This window comes from Montipora capricornis, chromosome 2, assembly GCF_036669925.1.
Source record: "Montipora capricornis isolate CH-2021 chromosome 2, ASM3666992v2, whole genome shotgun sequence".
In the NCBI taxonomy this organism is placed as follows: domain Eukaryota; kingdom Metazoa; phylum Cnidaria; class Anthozoa; order Scleractinia; family Acroporidae; genus Montipora; species Montipora capricornis.
In genome coordinates, this window is record NC_090884.1 from 60,003,991 (window position 1) to 60,021,448 (window position 17,458).

General features: G+C 41.5%; 2 protein-coding genes across 2 annotated transcripts in view; one reads left to right on the forward strand and one right to left on the reverse strand.

Moving 5' to 3' along the window:
* Nucleotides 1–1,014, forward strand: part of LOC138029725 (AFG2-interacting ribosome maturation factor-like) — a 4,113-nt gene extending 3,099 nt beyond the window's left edge. Inside the window, exon 5 of the mRNA XM_068877488.1 lies at nt 442–1,014. Coding sequence (XP_068733589.1) covers nt 442–518 — 77 coding nt within the window. The 3' untranslated portion in view covers nt 519–1,014. The remainder of the gene's footprint in view (nt 1–441) is intronic.
* Nucleotides 682–17,458, reverse strand: part of LOC138029689 (coiled-coil domain-containing protein 180-like) — a 53,906-nt gene continuing 37,129 nt past the window's right edge. The window contains exons 32-47 of the mRNA XM_068877435.1: nt 17,254–17,338; nt 16,336–16,434; nt 15,389–15,573; nt 13,902–14,008; nt 12,953–13,023; nt 12,381–12,430; nt 12,200–12,292; nt 11,519–11,585; nt 11,227–11,371; nt 10,474–10,634; nt 9,166–9,303; nt 8,926–9,037; nt 6,572–6,646; nt 4,701–4,793; nt 3,701–3,777; nt 682–1,115 (exon numbers count right to left, since the gene is read on the reverse strand). Coding sequence (XP_068733536.1) covers nt 987–1,115; nt 3,701–3,777; nt 4,701–4,793; nt 6,572–6,646; nt 8,926–9,037; nt 9,166–9,303; nt 10,474–10,634; nt 11,227–11,371; nt 11,519–11,585; nt 12,200–12,292; nt 12,381–12,430; nt 12,953–13,023; nt 13,902–14,008; nt 15,389–15,573; nt 16,336–16,434; nt 17,254–17,338 — 1,687 coding nt within the window. The 3' untranslated portion in view covers nt 682–986. The remainder of the gene's footprint in view (nt 1,116–3,700; nt 3,778–4,700; nt 4,794–6,571; nt 6,647–8,925; nt 9,038–9,165; nt 9,304–10,473; nt 10,635–11,226; nt 11,372–11,518; nt 11,586–12,199; nt 12,293–12,380; nt 12,431–12,952; nt 13,024–13,901; nt 14,009–15,388; nt 15,574–16,335; nt 16,435–17,253; nt 17,339–17,458) is intronic.

Genomic DNA, 17,458 nt, shown 5'->3' on the forward strand with positions numbered 1-17,458 from the left:
TACATATGATTCTGACCAGCCAACAAGGAAACCATTATCGACTGGATAACTCAATTGGTTTTGATAGTGTTCATCCGCTGGATATTGATTTATCCATTGCATAGCGCTATCCACCTCTTGAACAACCAAGGCCTGGCCTTGGTTGTTCAAAAAGAGGATAGTGCTATCCCTTGGATAAAAAAGGAAAGGAACTTTATTTAAGTGTCTAGTCGTTCTAGCGCTGAAGCACTAATTGGGGAAACTGTAAACTGAAATTAACAATTAACACAAACCAAGTCTAATGTTGGTTAAATTCAGTGGATAAATCACTATCCAGTGGATGAACACCAGCAAAACCAATGAAGTTATCATTTATCCAGTTGTTTAGTGCTATCCACCTTTCGAACAACTGGGGCCTGGAGACGATTCTACACCAATATGGCCTGTGACTGTCTTTTTCAGACATCATGGAACAAGTAGCAGTGTTCCTGGAAAGCAGAAAGCAGAGACACACTACTTCACTTTACAGCTCAGAGTAATGTCTTGGAAGTCAATGACACCGTTGAATGCTTCTTGTCGGTATAAAAGCGAAATTGGTTATAGCTTTGCTTCTGTAGCAGGGCTGTTCATCATCATGATAAGTGAAGGGCTGATCGAGAGATGAGTAAACCAATCTTGATACAGCACAATTTACACGAGACGTTTGTTGCGAAATCCATGTTTATTTACAATTTTTTACAGTATGGACTCTATTCATAAATGAGGTTTTTGGACAACGTGGACAACCGGTACAAAGACAAATGTGTGGGCGAAGTTTCCGAGGATTGCCTTGTCTTGCCTTTCAATGTTCAGTCGTGCGTTGATAGCTGCGAACTTTTCCAGCAAGAAAATAACGTGAATGTACGACGAAGATTCAATAAGGAACAGAAGGTTTTCTTCAGGTGTAATATAATTAATGCTGTGGCGTAGAGTGAAGTGCCCAATATAAAAAACAATCCCTAATTGTGTTAATAAAGCTCTTTTATTTTGTCGATAGATCGTTCCCAGCTCTTTGTCCATCTTTCTTCATTCTGTATTTGTGCATTCATTGCTTCGTGAATGACCAATAGGCGGGTCTCAAACTTTTCTTTATAATCCTGTTAAGGCAAACAAAGGATAACATGTTTGGTATTCATCGTCGTGTCATCGACTGGGCGAGTGTTTCAGAAAAAAACTAATAACCAGGGACGAGTTCAACGCCAGCAAATTTCCTAAAAAAAAGAAACTTCGTGATCATCAATATCCTTTCAGTTGATTAACTATCAAGGAAACCCAACCTGCAAATTAAGCCAAAAGCCTTTGAGAGCCATTTCTAGGCTCCTTGTAAAGTACAAAGACTGTCTAAAGAGATGTTTTTATCACCTAGAAGAATTCGATCCGTTCCGATATCTTAGATGAAAATTGAAGTGTCCGAAAATTTTAGGGAATGTTATCTTCATTTCAGAAATTGATAGCTGAACGTTACCTTCTAAGAACTTCCCAGCAAACCATTTGCTCATCCGAAACTGCTAGGTGACCTTTTTAAGTGCCAAAAATTGCAAAAATATCCCTCCCGTAAAATCCGGGTATAGATGTTTGGAAACGTAGAACCAAAATTCTTAGAACAGTTTGACTCTCCCGAACACATTTTACCGAAGATTATCGTTGGGTGCATCTGAAGTATACTGCAAATGAATTGCGATTAACAGCGTCGAAAGAAACGGGGACACATGCTCTCCACAAAGTCTTGAGTTTGAGCTTTCGACGTTGAAATATGATAACATGAAAGGAAAAAAGAGATCCTCGTACTTATCTGAACAATTTAATTAATTTAAAAGCGTTCAAACTCTGCTTCAACAACCATTCAACATTTCTTTTGTTTTCGTGAATGTTAAATGAAATTGACCCCGTTTGCCCCCCCCCTCTCAACATTGTTGAGCATGCGCCAGCGCACTAATCGGTCTCTCAATAACGTACAAGGAAGGGTTACGTTTTTGCACACGTTGGCCGTATAGCACTTATATTTCAACAGACTTAACTGATTAGAGTGCAAGGTCAGTCGGTAGAGCAGCGGTTATCTAACCCGAAGGTTGTGGGTTCAATTCCCACCCTGGTCAGAGATTTTTTGCTACACGGCCAACGTTTGCAAAAACGTAACCCTTACTTGTACATGTTCATTGCCGTGACTTCAACATCTTCAGTTCCCACGACCTGATCCCGTCTGACCCTATACAGGGTTCATGCTCCATTTTGCCTATAAAATTCCAGGAGTATTCAAGGAGTTTTCAAGAACAGAGAATTGAGTTTTCAAGGAGTCTTTATGAGAAAACTGCTATGCCATACATAGTGTTTCATTGTTTTCTTTGCTAAAAAAGTCTACCTTGACATTCCTTACCACATCCTGAAAGTTAAGTGCACGCAAAGGCATTTTAATTTTTGGTTTTAATGTTTTCCTGATAGTCAATTTTGGGCTCAATTTTTGAAATGTCTCTTTAACTTAGCATGATCCAATCTCAACAATTTTCACCCAAGAAAAACTTTAAGGAGTTTTCCAGCAGTTTTCCACAAAATCCCTTTTTTCAAGGGCTTTTCAAGCGCCCTTGAAGTGCAAATTAAATTCCAGGGCTTTTCAAGGACTTCAAGGAGTAGCACGAACCCTGTTATAGCTCAGTCGGTAGAGCAGGGGTGATTGAACCCGAAGGTCGTGGGTTCAATTCCCACCCTGGTCAGAGTTTTTCTCTGTCCTTGCGCGGGCTCATTTCCATTAGTAGGGCTAACGCTCACATGGTTCATATGGGGTAGAAATCTAGCACTTCACATTACACTCTAATCAGTTAAGTTTGTCTCAACAACGTATCCATGTACGTATGCATAGTAACAACCGCGGCTGCAGCTTGGAACTGAATACCAGGCCTCTCGTGAAGCTTGTTGAATCAAATGTTGATGATGTGTTGAAACCGTTCACCCACCCCACCCCAGCAGTCAACATCTTTCAACAAAATCGAACGGCTGTAGAAGCAAATGTTGTAGCCGTTTGCCCAAACATTTACAGACACCTGAAAATTCGGGTAACTTCAACGGAATCGCCACAGTCGACGAGCTCACTGGGACTCCACCACCTTCGTATAGACTACGGAAGTGGAAAGAAGCAGACCCGCATTCTGCTGACGGAGAACTGCCAGAACCCAGTGAAAGCCTCCCATTCGGCTCAGACTTGCAGTGTATTGAGTGGGTTACTCTCAATAGGGCAAGCTTAGGGCAAAAGTGGGTAAAAACTGGCGATAACATGGTCAAGTGGGGTTATGCTACAAATGCAAAACGCCCATGTGGGGCTGAGACACAGCCACGGAGCATATTATGACATCTTGCCCATGGGGACCATCCTGCAGTGACGATGACCTTAGGGTCGTCAACGACATCGCACGCCGTTGGCTCGAGAGATGGAGCGGCAAGATGATGATGATGATGAACGGGATTCGAACCCATGCCCCCTGCGATCCCAGTGCATGCAATGCTCTGCCAACTGAGCTACGAAGCCACTCAGTTGGAACCAGGTCAACTGCTCCCGACTTATACATGCAGCGCATGGCTTAATAGCTGTCTACTGAAAAGAGCCAACACCATTAAGGCTTTCAATATAGACGAGAACGCAGATTCCATACCAAAAGCATACTAAGCTAAGCGCACTTATCTTACACCTCACCTCGTAGGCTTTGTTTCGTGATTTGATCACAGCGAGATGTCCTGCTGTTGTCTTGACGGTTTTGATGGTCGGAGTTCGTATCAAATGTCAAGGAAAAATGATCACTTTTTAAGTTTTAGACCGTCGTAGTCTTTCATATAGCCAGTTTTCAAAAAATAACTTCGGTGTCGGGGTCTTCTCCATGGCTAGAGAGTCATGGGGGATGGGAGGTCGAATGAACGTAACAACTTGAGAAAACGTCTGAACGATGGTTGGAACGAAGGCGTTTTCCCTTTTAAGGCCCAGTAATATGGGCAACATTTTTCGTGCAACTTGTCGCGCAGCAACGTTGCGTTGCAAGTTGAGATGTTTTGTTGCGCGTATTACCACCACCTTGCGCAACAAATTTCCATGTTGCAAAAAGTAAAAGCCACGTCTACTTTTTGCAACATAAAAATTTGTTGCACAAGAAGGTGGTAATACGCTCAACAAACCATCTCAACTTGCAACGCAACATTGTTGCGCGACAAGTTGCACGAAAATTGTTGCCCTTATTACTGGGCCTTTAACAAGGCAAGTTTACAACGCGCGCGCCGTTTTTGACGATGCAATTCTTTTTACGGCAAAGTTAGAATTAAACCAGGGGCGAATTCAGAGGAATTTTCCAGCGATTTGTCGTCGCGATGTTGCAAAGGTTCGAACTTCCTCGACACTCGATGAACTTTCGCTGCAACAAAAAATATATCGAGCTGTTGCAACAAAAATTGCAGGTGTAAGCGGACCCGGTACAAATGACAAAACATCTTGAAACATCTTATTAACACCCAACTTTGGTTGTTGCCTCTCCCAAACACGAAAAGGCCCCTTCCCACGTTCAAAACGTCTGTACTTTAGCTCCCCATTCCCAAAAAGACTGCACATAACTATTCCTCAGGGAAACAGAAAAGAGATGATGGACTTTTTTTCCGAATTGAGACATTTTACATGTGGAACTAATTAAAAAAGAGCATAAAAAGGATATGGGTCTTCTTGTCTCCAAACTCCTCTAGAACAAGTTCGTTTGTTGGGAGACCTTCCCAACTCGTTCCACTGGACGGGAACGGAGCAAGTTTGTCTGAAACGGAAGAAAACGTCTTTACGTCACCGGCCACAGATGCAACGGAAATATGGTTATGAAATCGCTTTCGCATCTGGGACCCGTTTCTCGAGAGTCCCGATAACTTTTCGGGCCTGAAAAGCCATTCCGCCTGTTTTCAGAAGCTGCTCTTTTGACATGTTTACAAGTTAACAAAAAGAAAAACGATATGTAGTGAAGTTTGTTGATACAGAGGAAATTGTGACACCCGAAAAAGGCCCGTAAAGTTTCGGGACTTTCGAGAAACGGGCTTCTAATCAGATGAGAATGTGGCGCGGGATTTTTAATCTAAGCACTGCGGGTAATATGTCCTGAACGCCAAATTAAAGCAGTGGAATTTCTTTGGTTTGACATCATTACCTGCAAGTGTTAGCATATGGATCACGTGCTACATTCTTATCCAGCACGAAATATAAGTTTTTCCGCGTTACCACAGGCCGTTACATGTCGTTGCTGGGCGTCTTGCTAATTTCATGGTGTCTGTTGTGATGTCTTTGTTTCTCCGGGTTTGTTAAGTAGTCAATTTGAAAACCACAATGGGATATACAATCCCCAGACTGAATTTCCTTGGGATGAACTTCCGGGCATTTTCAACGAGAGATACAGCTTCGCGTTTCCCTTCAAGGGGTAATGCAGGGCAGGATGCTGTTTGTCATTTAACTTCGAACATCAACATATTCTAGCTATTAGTACTTGCTAAGAAGAACTGTGACAAACAGTCGCCAAATTACCTGAAAACCAACAGGTGCAATTTTGCCCATTTAGTTTCATTTTACCATACCTTTCTCGATGCCATGCAGGCAAAGGAACGAGAACACATGCTCATGGCGGCCAAAAATATCAGGAATAGGCCACTTCGGAAAATACCATAATACTCTTTGTTTGTCCCCCAAAATTTTGCATAAGTATCCTCTTTGTTCTCTCTTGGGACCATTGTAAGTCCCAGAAGAAACTGAAAAGAGTGCTTATGCAAAATTTGTGGGGACAAACAAAGAATACTATGGTGTTTTCCGAAGTGGCCTATAGTTACTGCAGAATAAGTTTGTATAGATCGTTTTCACTGTCACGCATTAAAAAAATAAATCGAAAACCATCCAGTGGAAAAAGTCAAGAATTCGTGATGTTGTAGAAGATAAATGAAGAAAACACTTCTCCAAGTTTTAGGCCCGTCCGTTTCCCCAAACTTCAGATATTCGTCGAAATGTTTCGCAGAAATTTACAGAGCCCAGTATGAAAACGCCATGTTGGTGCACATCTGTGGTGCGCCAATATGGCGGCCGGAAAATATTGTCAATATGTGTTACTTACTTTGGCTATCTAGGCGAGGGATCATCTGTACTGAACAGACAGCTATCTACTTAAGCACTTTTCCTAATGCTTTAAATTCTAAAAAGGTTCAAAACCATGAGATAAATATATATTTCTCAATAAACTTGATCGTCGCCTCGTGTCACGCACCGCTATAACTCAGAAATTCAAAATGCTCTGGTTTCCAAACGAAGCACGCTATTGAGCTTTAAAATTGCAGATGGATACAAATTTACCGCCTCTTATGCCTGATGAGGATAAAAACTTTCGTGTTTCTTTAGTTTTGGATTTTAGAATATGATGACGTCACGTGAAAACGATCTATTCCCATTCCTGAACTTATATTCCTCTTCGTGATATTCATGGTCCTTGAACGGAATATTTGTTGAAATGCCAACGTAGTGCCTGAATTGATTAACGGCAATCAGATTTGGACACAACTTTCTTACCATTCTCATCTTCACCACTGGTACGCATTTTTTCCCTCAGCAACCTCTTACTGCTCTTCGGTTTGGGCTCAACTTCTGAAATAGTGTATTGGTAATGGAATTAATCAAAACCATTACAATTTTCTCAAATTTGATTGGTGCATTAACTGCTTTATTTTTCACTAATTATTGTGAAGGGTTGAAATCGGACAGTTACATCAGCACTCTGCTTAATCCACCAATCACAGAATTTATCACAATAACCATAGTAACAACCACTTAACCCTACCCAACTGGGGATTGTCCTAAATGGACAAATTGTAACATTAGACAGTGAAAAAGGAATGCATTAATTTTGTTTCTCGAAAATTGTAATGGTTATGACTAATTGGTAACAGGACTTCGTATCGTCCAATTCGGTCTGCAATCATACTCGTGAGTAAAGAAATCGGACTCCCGCTACGCAGTCGTCCGATTTTGTAAATCACTGGTATGATTACAGACCAAATTGCACTCCACTCAGTCCTATTACCATTATGAATAACTCTACTGATTGTGAAATAGTTTTGTCATTATTTCCATGAATGCAGCGCTTAATCGAAAATTAGGGCCTGGACAAAGGGGAAATGTTTGGTGTTTAAACAACATCAAACAATGTTTGATGGCCAAAAAGGTTGAAGTGAGTGGCCAATCGGTTAAAACATATTTGATCTAACTCAGATCAAACTCCACAAGCAAAGAACTATGGCAACCTCGTTCCCAGGGTCTCCCTGGGAACGAGGTTGAGAAGTATGGGTCACAAATACGTAAAAACACGTGACTACAAGAGGCTGATCAAGCGTGGTACGCATGCACGCGCCAAACATGTTTGATACGGCTGGCCAAACAAACAAAACCGGCTTGTTTGTTTGATCGAATGTTTGATGGCCTTCAAATTTTCTCAAACACGACCAAACAGCACCAGACAAGGTGGCAAAACGGTAAAATGGTTGGTCACCAAACAATGTTCGATATTGTTTAAACGCTAAACATTTCCCGTTTGGCAAGGCCACTAGATAGCTTAAGGAGAAGACGACAGCCATCACAACGTTATCTAAAAATAAACTACTTCCCCTTATTGTTATAATTTCGCGATTCTTCCGAGTTGTTCGGCCTGGAAAGTGTGTATCAAAATTCCAGCATTAAAATTGTAAAAATGATGTGGATGTGTGGGGAGAGCATTGAAAACTTATCGTTGGGTACTGATTCGCGTCCTTCAAACAACCTTAAATTTGTTTATTTCACGTTGTTGTAAGGACTAGAACAACTTAAGAGTGAATTAGATAAGAGTATTGATCTATCACTTTGCGATCTTGCCCCAGCACAGTCACAAATTGATTTATTTTTAGATATACTTTGCGCGTGAAACAAACAAAAGGCTGCCATTTTAACAAATTAGAAGAAGCCATGTCACGCGTGACTGCTTCTACCATGTTTTTTCATGGACATGACAACTGATTTTCGCGGGAACGGGTATTCTAAAAATAGCCTCATTTGTGACTGCTGGGGAGCCCACCATGCAATAACAACACACTTATTTAATTCACTCTTGGACTGGAATGACAAAGGAACGTGCCAAAATGTAAGATGCACGTGTGGGGCGTGCAAAGCCCTTGTCTTTACTCATTAAACTTATTGGTTGGATGACGTTCTCGTAGCCGTCGTTGGCGTCGAAGAGGGAGTCGTATCGTGGAGGCAGTGCGGTCCAGTGCTTAGGAAGCTTGCATTGAGATCCGGAGTTCCCGGATTCAGTTTGATCCTGGTACTTCTAGGCCGCACTTGTAACTGAATAGCCAACTGCTTTGCCTCCTACGGCCAGTTGGGATTCTTAACAGTTGTTGTTGTTGTTCTATTGTCGTTTAGTTGATTGTGTTTCATTGGCCCTCAAATGCCCCTAAGGGAAGTGTCAATTAAGTATGTATTGTATGTACTTCCTTGCTCGCGCTCCCTGTTCCCCTATAACTCAAAGTCAAGGTTATTTTCTCCCTCATCTGTCCCAAGATTGAGTTGCTGGTGAATGGCAAGTGTGCTCTCACTTTTGCTTGGAACAAAGCTGGGGAATTAAGGATACATATTTTATGCCCAAATATGGACACAAATAAGATCGAAGCTGCATGCGCAGGAAAATACACGAGCTACGTTCCATCCAAATAAGTTATTTTTTAACTCCAAAACCCCCAGCTCTGAACCAGACTTAAATGCTTCATGGTCATGACCTTCTGACCACCATCAATGGTTAAGTACGGGCATGCATCCTAGCTCTCGCTAAAGAAAATAGCCCGAAAAACGTTACACTATAATTTTAGTTGCCCTTCTGCGACAACTGCCTCACTTACTTCCCACTTCGACGTCATCCAAGGAAAGAACAGCGTCAAATTGGAGCAACATGACTTCGCAGGTCTGAGCTAACTTCTCGATAAACAAACTTGCGGACTGGGCCTCCAGTTTCTGAAAATAAAGAAACCCTTAAATTCACAATGGGACGTTTTGTTGCGCTGCAGGGAAATGCTAACCCAAAAATCGTGTCGCCGGCACCTCAAAAGCTATTCATAATGACGTGAAGTCATATAACTCACCGTAAGCGCATGCGCATGTTGTTCGGCTCCATCAAGCGCTTCCTGTCTTCTCCTTTCTTCACTTGCGCACAGTGTGTCCATTTCATTGCGATTGTGAGGGTGACCCAGAGAAGGGCGCAGCTGAGACTGATGAAGAGTCTGCGAAATGTATCAAATATGTGCTTGTCTAGAAATATTTTATAAACTATCGGGTTTGGTAGTGTCAAAAGTGATCCTATTTGGGAGATTGGGAAACGTTAGTCCTTCATCTCGATAGCTCAGCTTTACTCAGTTGATACTACCGCATTTAACTACGTTTCACAGTCTAAGGTTTTTGGTCAATCTCGTTTCTTCCTGCCAAAACGGAAACTGTTGTATTTGCCTTTCGAAAAGATACTTAATCATCCTAATTTAAACGTTTGTTCTTATCATTCTATATACTCACTGTATTCTTAACAGGACTGGAGAAAATAAATAGATTAAAATAAAATAAAACGAAAAGTGTTCGTACGCTAGCTGTACGACGAAGAAGATCAGGACACAGCTCGACCTTCAGATCCGGGGATCCCGGGTTCACGACACGTTCTCTTTGAATTTGTCCCTGGAAGTCCGTAGTTCAACTTCTCAGCTGCACTTTTAAGTAGCCAACTAGCTTGCCTCCGGCCAGTTGGGGTTCTTAACAGTTGTTGAATGTTCTGTTCTGTTGTGATTGTGTTTCATTGGCCCTGAACAGCCCCTATGGGAAGTGGCCAATTAAGTATTATTGTATTGTACGATCTATTAATCAGTTGGAAGCCATTACATGAAAAATTCTGTTTGTTACAGGGGAGCTGTACTGTTGAACTGTGTTTCAGAATATTTTAATGATTCTTGTAATTTTAAACAATTCTATTCAAAGGCAAAATCTAGTCCGACGTTTAGGGATAAAGCAAATTAATTTCCCATATTTCATTCATTTTTCAGTAGGTAATTAGATATTTAGAGAATTAATTAGATACACGACCCCTCAAACATGTAGTGCTTAAACGCTAATCGTGTTTTTAAATAAAGGATTTTACTTACTTACTTACTTACTTACTTAGACAAACGGCTCCTTCAGAGCCACCAACGCTATAAACGTTCATTGACGATCAATTTCAACTTGTATTTATTGTGTTTCATTAACTCTAACTTGACCAGAAGCCAATCACGGAAATTGCGTGAAAAATCACGTAAAACTCCTTCAAAAAGGTTTTGGCAGATTCAAGTCCGAAATTTCCGAGAAAACTCTTAGCATACGCAAATAATATAACCGTTTATTATATGTAAATATGTCAATAATTAGAGCACCTTTCTTCTCTCCAGTTCTTGCAATCTAACTTGATAGTCATTTTCCAAGATTTCTCTTTCCTTTTCTAAATCATTCAGCTGCTCTGTCACAATTATCCTCACCACAAGCGGGGGCAAATGAACTAACGTCACAGAAAACTTCTGTATCTGCGCACGAAGCTCTGCAAACGAAGACAATCACGACAATTTGTAGTTAAATGCGAGAAATGCTATACATCTCTACCAATGACAATATTGTTTTATCATTTTGCACACCAGTAATTCAGGCGATAACGACAACGACGATGATGAAGATGACAATGATGATGATCATGATGACAATAATGAAAATGATAATGATGTATTCGTTACAAGTAAACTATAACAATTAAAGCTTCACCTTTTAAACCTCAAGAGCAACCATCTCTCATGCAAAGAAAACTAAATTCTTCCACAAAGGAAACGAAGGTATTTATGCTAAGTGCGAAAAGTGTTTCAAAAAGTCCCTTAACCCCAAGGTGGGACATTCATGTCGTTTGGGTCATCGGGGACTTCTTCTGTAACTTGAAACTGTGACTCTTTTATAAGGCATACAAACGAGGAGCTTACTCTAAGCAGGTCGAGAAAGACGTCACACAAGATCAGCTAATCTTGACTGAATTATTGCGATGTTTGTTTTTTTCGACATTTTATTATCCTGAAGACCATTCGGTCAATGTAACCAAGAAAATGCGACAAACAACTTAAGTTTCTCTTTTTTGTTTGTCGACTCACCTTGAATACACGAGTTGTGGTATTCTTCAGACTGTTTCCTGTATGAGATTAACCGCTGACCTAGAGCTTCGGCACATAGATCAAAGTTTTCATGGATAGCCTGGGGACGAGTGGGATTCCGCTGGCCTTTCTGACGATAGTACATCTGACGACAACAAAAATGAAACAACAAAAAATAGAATGGATAAAAAGGCATTATAAACGTTAACACAGTAAATACACTCGACACCCTAACTGCGATAAACGTCTCTTACAACACAAGGAAAATAGCCGTCTAAATTTAGTAAGGTACCTCAGCGGTGGCCAGTAAACCTTCCAAACCTTCTCTCAATGTATTTCTGATGCGTGCCATGAAGTGACTAGTAAGAAAAAAAAAAGATGTAGAATGTTTCGGAGCTTAAAATGACTAATCTATACAGGGTACATGTGGGGTGCAGGGATGGCGCAGTGGTGAGAGCACTCGCCTCCCACCAATGTGGCCCGGGTTCGTTTCCCAGACTCGGCGTCATATGTGGGTTGAGTTTGTTGCTGCACCGAGAGGTTTTCCCCGGGTACTCCGGTTTCCCCTCTCCGCAAAAAACAACATTAGGCTTGATTTGTGTTAATTGTTACTTTCAGTTTACAATGTCCCCAATTAGTGCTCAAGCGCTAGAACGACCAGACACTTAAATAAAGTTCTCTTCCTTTCCTTTCCTTTCCTTATGGTATGATGCTTTTTCCTCCATGGCAATGTTCTTCCACCCTACGGAATTGACCGAGTGCTTGGTGACAAAGACTGAGCGGTCTCGGTACGAGACGGGTTGCTTCAAGAACGTAAAAGGAGTAGTCCTGGGGACAAGGACCCAAGTTCACCCAAGAAGACATTTAATCGGTTTGTTTTAGTTGATCGGAAAAAAACTTAGTAATCGTAGTAATAACTGATACCGCTTGCACCTATAAAATATCTATCAGTGCCACAGTAATCATCTAGTACCTGCTTTCTTCCATCTTTTCGCCAAAAACCAGGTATTTCTTGTCGTACCTCGGTCCTAAGTTCTCCCGCCTGGAAGCACTTGACTTCCTGTTTCTAAAAACAAGGTAGGCAAGGTCACATTTCAACAATTTGCCAAGACTGCGGAAAAAATTATTGTTGCTATGAAGGAATTCGCTCTTACCCAGCGCTCTTCTGTCTGCCAGTTTGCTTGTCCAAATCGGAAGACCTTGTCTGGAAGAGAGATATATCGTAAATTGTGTCAGGATTTTGTATCGCTTGAAAAATTAAATATACCTTTTTTTTCACAAGGAGGCAAAATCAACTTCACACAAAAGAGTAATATTGACTGAGCTTGCTGTTAAAATACGAGGTAAATAGCAAAAATGATGGTATAAAATGATCAGTAAAAAAATCGGGAAAATTGATGTAGTTCCAGGATTTACTAGGATTTAGTAAAGGGGAGTTTGACGACATGCCCACTGAAAAAGAGAACGTGATTTCCGGGATTTTCAGGGACGATTGTAGGTTGGTTAATATCTTTGAAATCATCTCTGCTGTGAGCTTTTTCAAACAAGCCCTACGCTTACGAAAGCATTGTTTGTCTAAAATCTATGGTGGGGGGGATTTGATCGAACCACCCCAATAAACCCTGGCTCTGCGCTCAGTGGTGATGAATTTCCAAACGACGAAAGTGCTAGGAAAAATTGAAAAGAAAAACATTTGGAAACAAAGTGGCCGTGAGAGTCTGATTACCTTCAACTCCACTGGCACTGTTCTGGGTCTCCCGTCACCTTCCGTGGCTTTAGCTAATCGTGAAAGCGAGGCTGAAAATGAGCGTTACAAAACATATAAAAACAATTTCTTTATGGTCGGTTCGTTGCGGAATTCGGCAGCAATCTCTGGGGAGCAGCATATTATTAAGTATTGGGGAGGGGGGAGGGGGGCGATGGCGCAGTGGTGAGAGCACTCGCCTCCCATCAATGTGTCCGGTTTTGATTCCCAGACTCGGCGTCATGTGTGGGCTGAGTTTATTGCTTCTCTACGCTTCTTCGAGAGGTTTTCTCCGGGTACTCCGGTTTTACCCCTCTCCTCAAAAACCAATGTTTAATTTGATTTCAGTTAAATTGATTCGATTTAATATTTATCTACGGTATTCTCGATCAGTGCCCCTGCGCTAGAGGAATTGACACTTAAATCAAGTTCATTAATTTTGATGTTGTTGCAGCTGCTATTGCCTTTAAAGTGACTACGTCACATTATTTTAGGGTGTTTCGGAAAAATCTTTCGCTAATCACGAGTTTAAAGTCGAAAATGAAAATGTGGAATTCCTTTTTTGGTAAAATTATCGTTACGTGACAAACAAGATGATTCTGAGCAAAAAAGACCTTTATCTAGGTGATTTGCCATAAACTTGAAAACGTCGGCCCGACTATTAAGATCACCCAAATGCAATCCGTTTCAATCTTGTCCAGTTGTGTCCATCCATGCTTCTCTTTCCTTTTGCTGTATTTCTTTTACGTTGTTCAACAGTTTTAAGTGGTTATTGCAATGTTTCATTCCACTTTTTGAGCATTTTAGGTGTCAAAATTACATAATTTTGCGTGACATAGTCCCTTTAACTCTAAATCGACGTTGCTTTCCATTCAAACAACTGTTGCTACGTAACATCAAGAAACGTTCAACGAATAACTGAATCACTCACGAGTACTCTTCGGTTTAGCTCCTTCTGAAATTCTTGTAGAGTCGGCGGAGGCTGTTGTTCCACTTCTTTCAATTAACTGAGAGGGATGTTTTTTAGTTTTCTTTGACCTAAGAAGGTGTAAGAGTTTATTCAGCCGAGTTTCAACAACCAGGTGATGAGGATCGCACAACAGAGCAAGCCGCTCAAGTTTCAGTGAACGCATTACAAGGCCAGCATACCCTTTGCGAAAAGTGTATGGTCAAAACAACGGAAAAGGTAAAGTCACTATAGTTAACGGTGGTAGTTCCTTCAGCTACGAGGCTGGTATCAATGGAAGCCGACGGTGCGCCCTTTACCGCCTCGGACTTACAAAGAAGGAGCCCAGAAAGAAAGGTCAGTTGAAACCGCGGCACCCCGTAACCCGGAACATAACGGGGGAGTATCGGGGACATGGCCGTGGTATTACGCTTTTGTACCTGATCATTTCTCCGAGGGGATGGGGACAGTAAAAATGTGTGTTAAAATTAGCGGGGATTTTTCGAGGGGCTTGTAAAGCTAGCCTTGACAGAGGCCAAGCATCGAAAAACGTCCCAGCGTCAACATGAGAGAGACAACAGGGAAGGTAAGCTATAAAAACAAAATGTTTGGGTAACATTTCTTTCCGTTCCCTCCTGGCTGCTTTGCCTGATTCCGCACGCTGCACAGGTATACGAAAACAATTCTATAAGCAATTGCAAAGATGTGATGAAAACCTTGGCAGCTATCGCGTTTGTCAGCGATGCAAAAAAATCATTTTTAATATGAACTTGGCAAAATCTTTTGGTTACACGCTGTGGACATGGCAGCGGGGATGGTAACACTCAATTTTCACCCGCGGGGCAGGCAAAAGTTTCAAATGTAACGCTGTACGATTGTCACATCCCCCGCTACGTCCCAGGGGTGGGGTGTGGTTTTAACTGACAAGTGCATAAGAGAGCAGAAGATTTTAGGAGCTGCCTATAATGAAAAGAATCGAGTGTCTGCGAAAGATAAGGTCGCCGTCGGGGTTTGAATCATATTTAGAGCCGAATAAAACTGCAACTGATTTCTTCGCCGTACAAAGCTTGCTTAAGAATTTCTTTTCTGTCAATCAGAAATAAAGGCGGAATCAATTGTAATTTTCTCTCTCACGTTTTCCCGCGCTCTGCGTCGGTTGCATTGATTTGCTTTGCGTAATGATTGGCTTATTTGAATATCTGCGACTGTTGTAATTGGACAAGTTTCGCTTGACGTCACTCAATTCAGTAGTAAGTGGGGTCCTCGTAGAAGTTTGAAACATTAAAATAATCTCAAACTGGAAGCGGAAAAAGGAGCTTGAAGGAATAAAATAAGGAATCAGGTTGACCATTTGCCGTAAAAGTAATGAAATATGCCAGCGTTGTTAAGAGCATTTTCAAAATGTATTCTTAGCAAATAAGCTACAAAATGTTCTAAAAATGAAAGCACAGAAAGACCATTCAAGCACGTACCTGAGAGTCTCTTCAAGCGGCTTGTTCTCTTCTTTATTTTTTTGTTGGCTGGTGTTAAGCCCCGCCTGTAGTATCGCTAGGCTGGGTGTGGCAGGATTCAAAAGACAGTTAAGGTACATCGATCTCTCGTGAAATGTCTGCAGGATTGGTATCAGGCTGTTTTGAACCTGGCGGGCCGTCACTTGCTGTCAAATAAAAGTCATTACATGGTAAGCAATTCTCAGGCTAAATAGAGCACTCTAATTGGCTGGTTTTTGGTAGGGGTTTTACAGTACGGACCATCACCATGGAAACGGTCTGTTTCCGCATTTTTCTCTCTCCCGGGAAATTCAAGTTGAGCGAAGCACAAAGTAAAAAAGAGAAATCTATTTCTTTCACCACAACAGTACAATTATAGGAAGCATAATTCAGTTTTACGTGTAGAACGTCACCGTCTTCAAAGTTCGCTGAAAAGACGAAAAGTAGGAAAATTCACCAAGCGGAGAAGCGTTTGATCGCTCGAAGAAACGAATCCAAATGATAAACAACTTACTAACCTAACTCGCTCGGGACCGTACTTGGGAATCGTACTGCTACGACCTCGGACCAATATTTCCCCAGTAAGGCCCTCACACTCGGTTAGCAAGAGGTTATTACCAAGTGTATAAGTTGCTGTATACATGCCTTTAAGCAAAAGAAGCCACACATATGGAATTTGCGGCAATCTAAAAATCTCAGCGTAAACGAATAAGAAAAGGGCTACGGTTAACTAACTTCATCATTTTTTTGCTAACTTATAATTGTCAAAACTACTGAAGTTTATGTCCACTGCTACCTTAGACCTTGTCTCGCAGACGCAAGCTTTGCAAGAGGGAACCTAAAGCTAAGGATTTCAGTCGTGTCTTGCCTGGTCCTATGGTTTTAGGAAGAAAAAATAAAGCAGCTTTTGTTGATTGTTGTAAGCGTACCTCTTTGTCAAGATTGGGTTTTTCAACTGCATCGATGTGACGCTCAAATGTTGAGAGATAGATGGAGAGCTTTTTAGCTTGCGAGTTACTGAATGCCACCTGAAAAACCAAAGAAGTAAATAATATCAGACAAATTTCTCGCCCGAAATCTTTCCATCTAACCCCCTCCCGACCCACTAACAATACATCGTTTTCTTATCGCCAACACTTCCTTTTTCCGTTACCAACATTGACAGGGGGGAGGCGGGGGAAGAGGGGGGAGTGCAAGTGGAAAATGCAACGTTAAGGTGATTTTTTCCTAATTGAGGTCTTCCCAATTTAGTGTCTCACCTACTTTTGTCGCTTATTGAAGATTTAGCCAAGCCCAAAAGCAGAGCTCCCGGGTTATTTATTCTTACAATAAGTTAATCTGGTTTGAGCCTGTGATCCAATTAAAACCCATTACCTGGTCCGCGGTTAACTTAAAAAAAAACCAGCTGACCTAGATGTGCTCTGAACTTGCGCCCGCGATATGGTCACGTGATACTGGTCAGGGGATACCTTGTTTCGACAGGTGTCAATTGACCAAAACATGGATGTCCAATGTCAAAGATGTAGGCTGTAAACAAGCTGGAGAATGGCCGCCTCGATGAGCTTTAAACTTGAGCCCGCGATATGGTCACGTGATAATGGTCGCATTGGCATATATGGAGAGGTGGACGTACCGTCGCACAGATAAGTTATCATACTTTCTTACCCATGGTGCTCCGCGCGCGGAGCTTTGCTATAAACATAAACTGCATCAAAGTAATACAAAGGACGCTCGCAAGGACTTAATCTGTAACGGCAAAATGTTCGAATTGGGCTTAAGCGATATGTGGTTTAATGTTAGCAGAAGGAGCTTCGGTCAACATGCCACTTCAAATAGCTTATCCTCACCTCACTTTTGATTTTAACTTGCGTGTTGGTCAGCCATCTTGTGACTTTTTCCATAAATGTCAAATCAAAAAGGTGATTTTTGAACCTTTAAAAGCAAAGCACATATCAAGAAAAAGAGAAACCCGTGTTTGATAATGCCTTCAACACTTGAGTAACTCAGTTTGAGGAGGATGCCGGAGCAAACAACTGCATTTTGAAGAAGCAA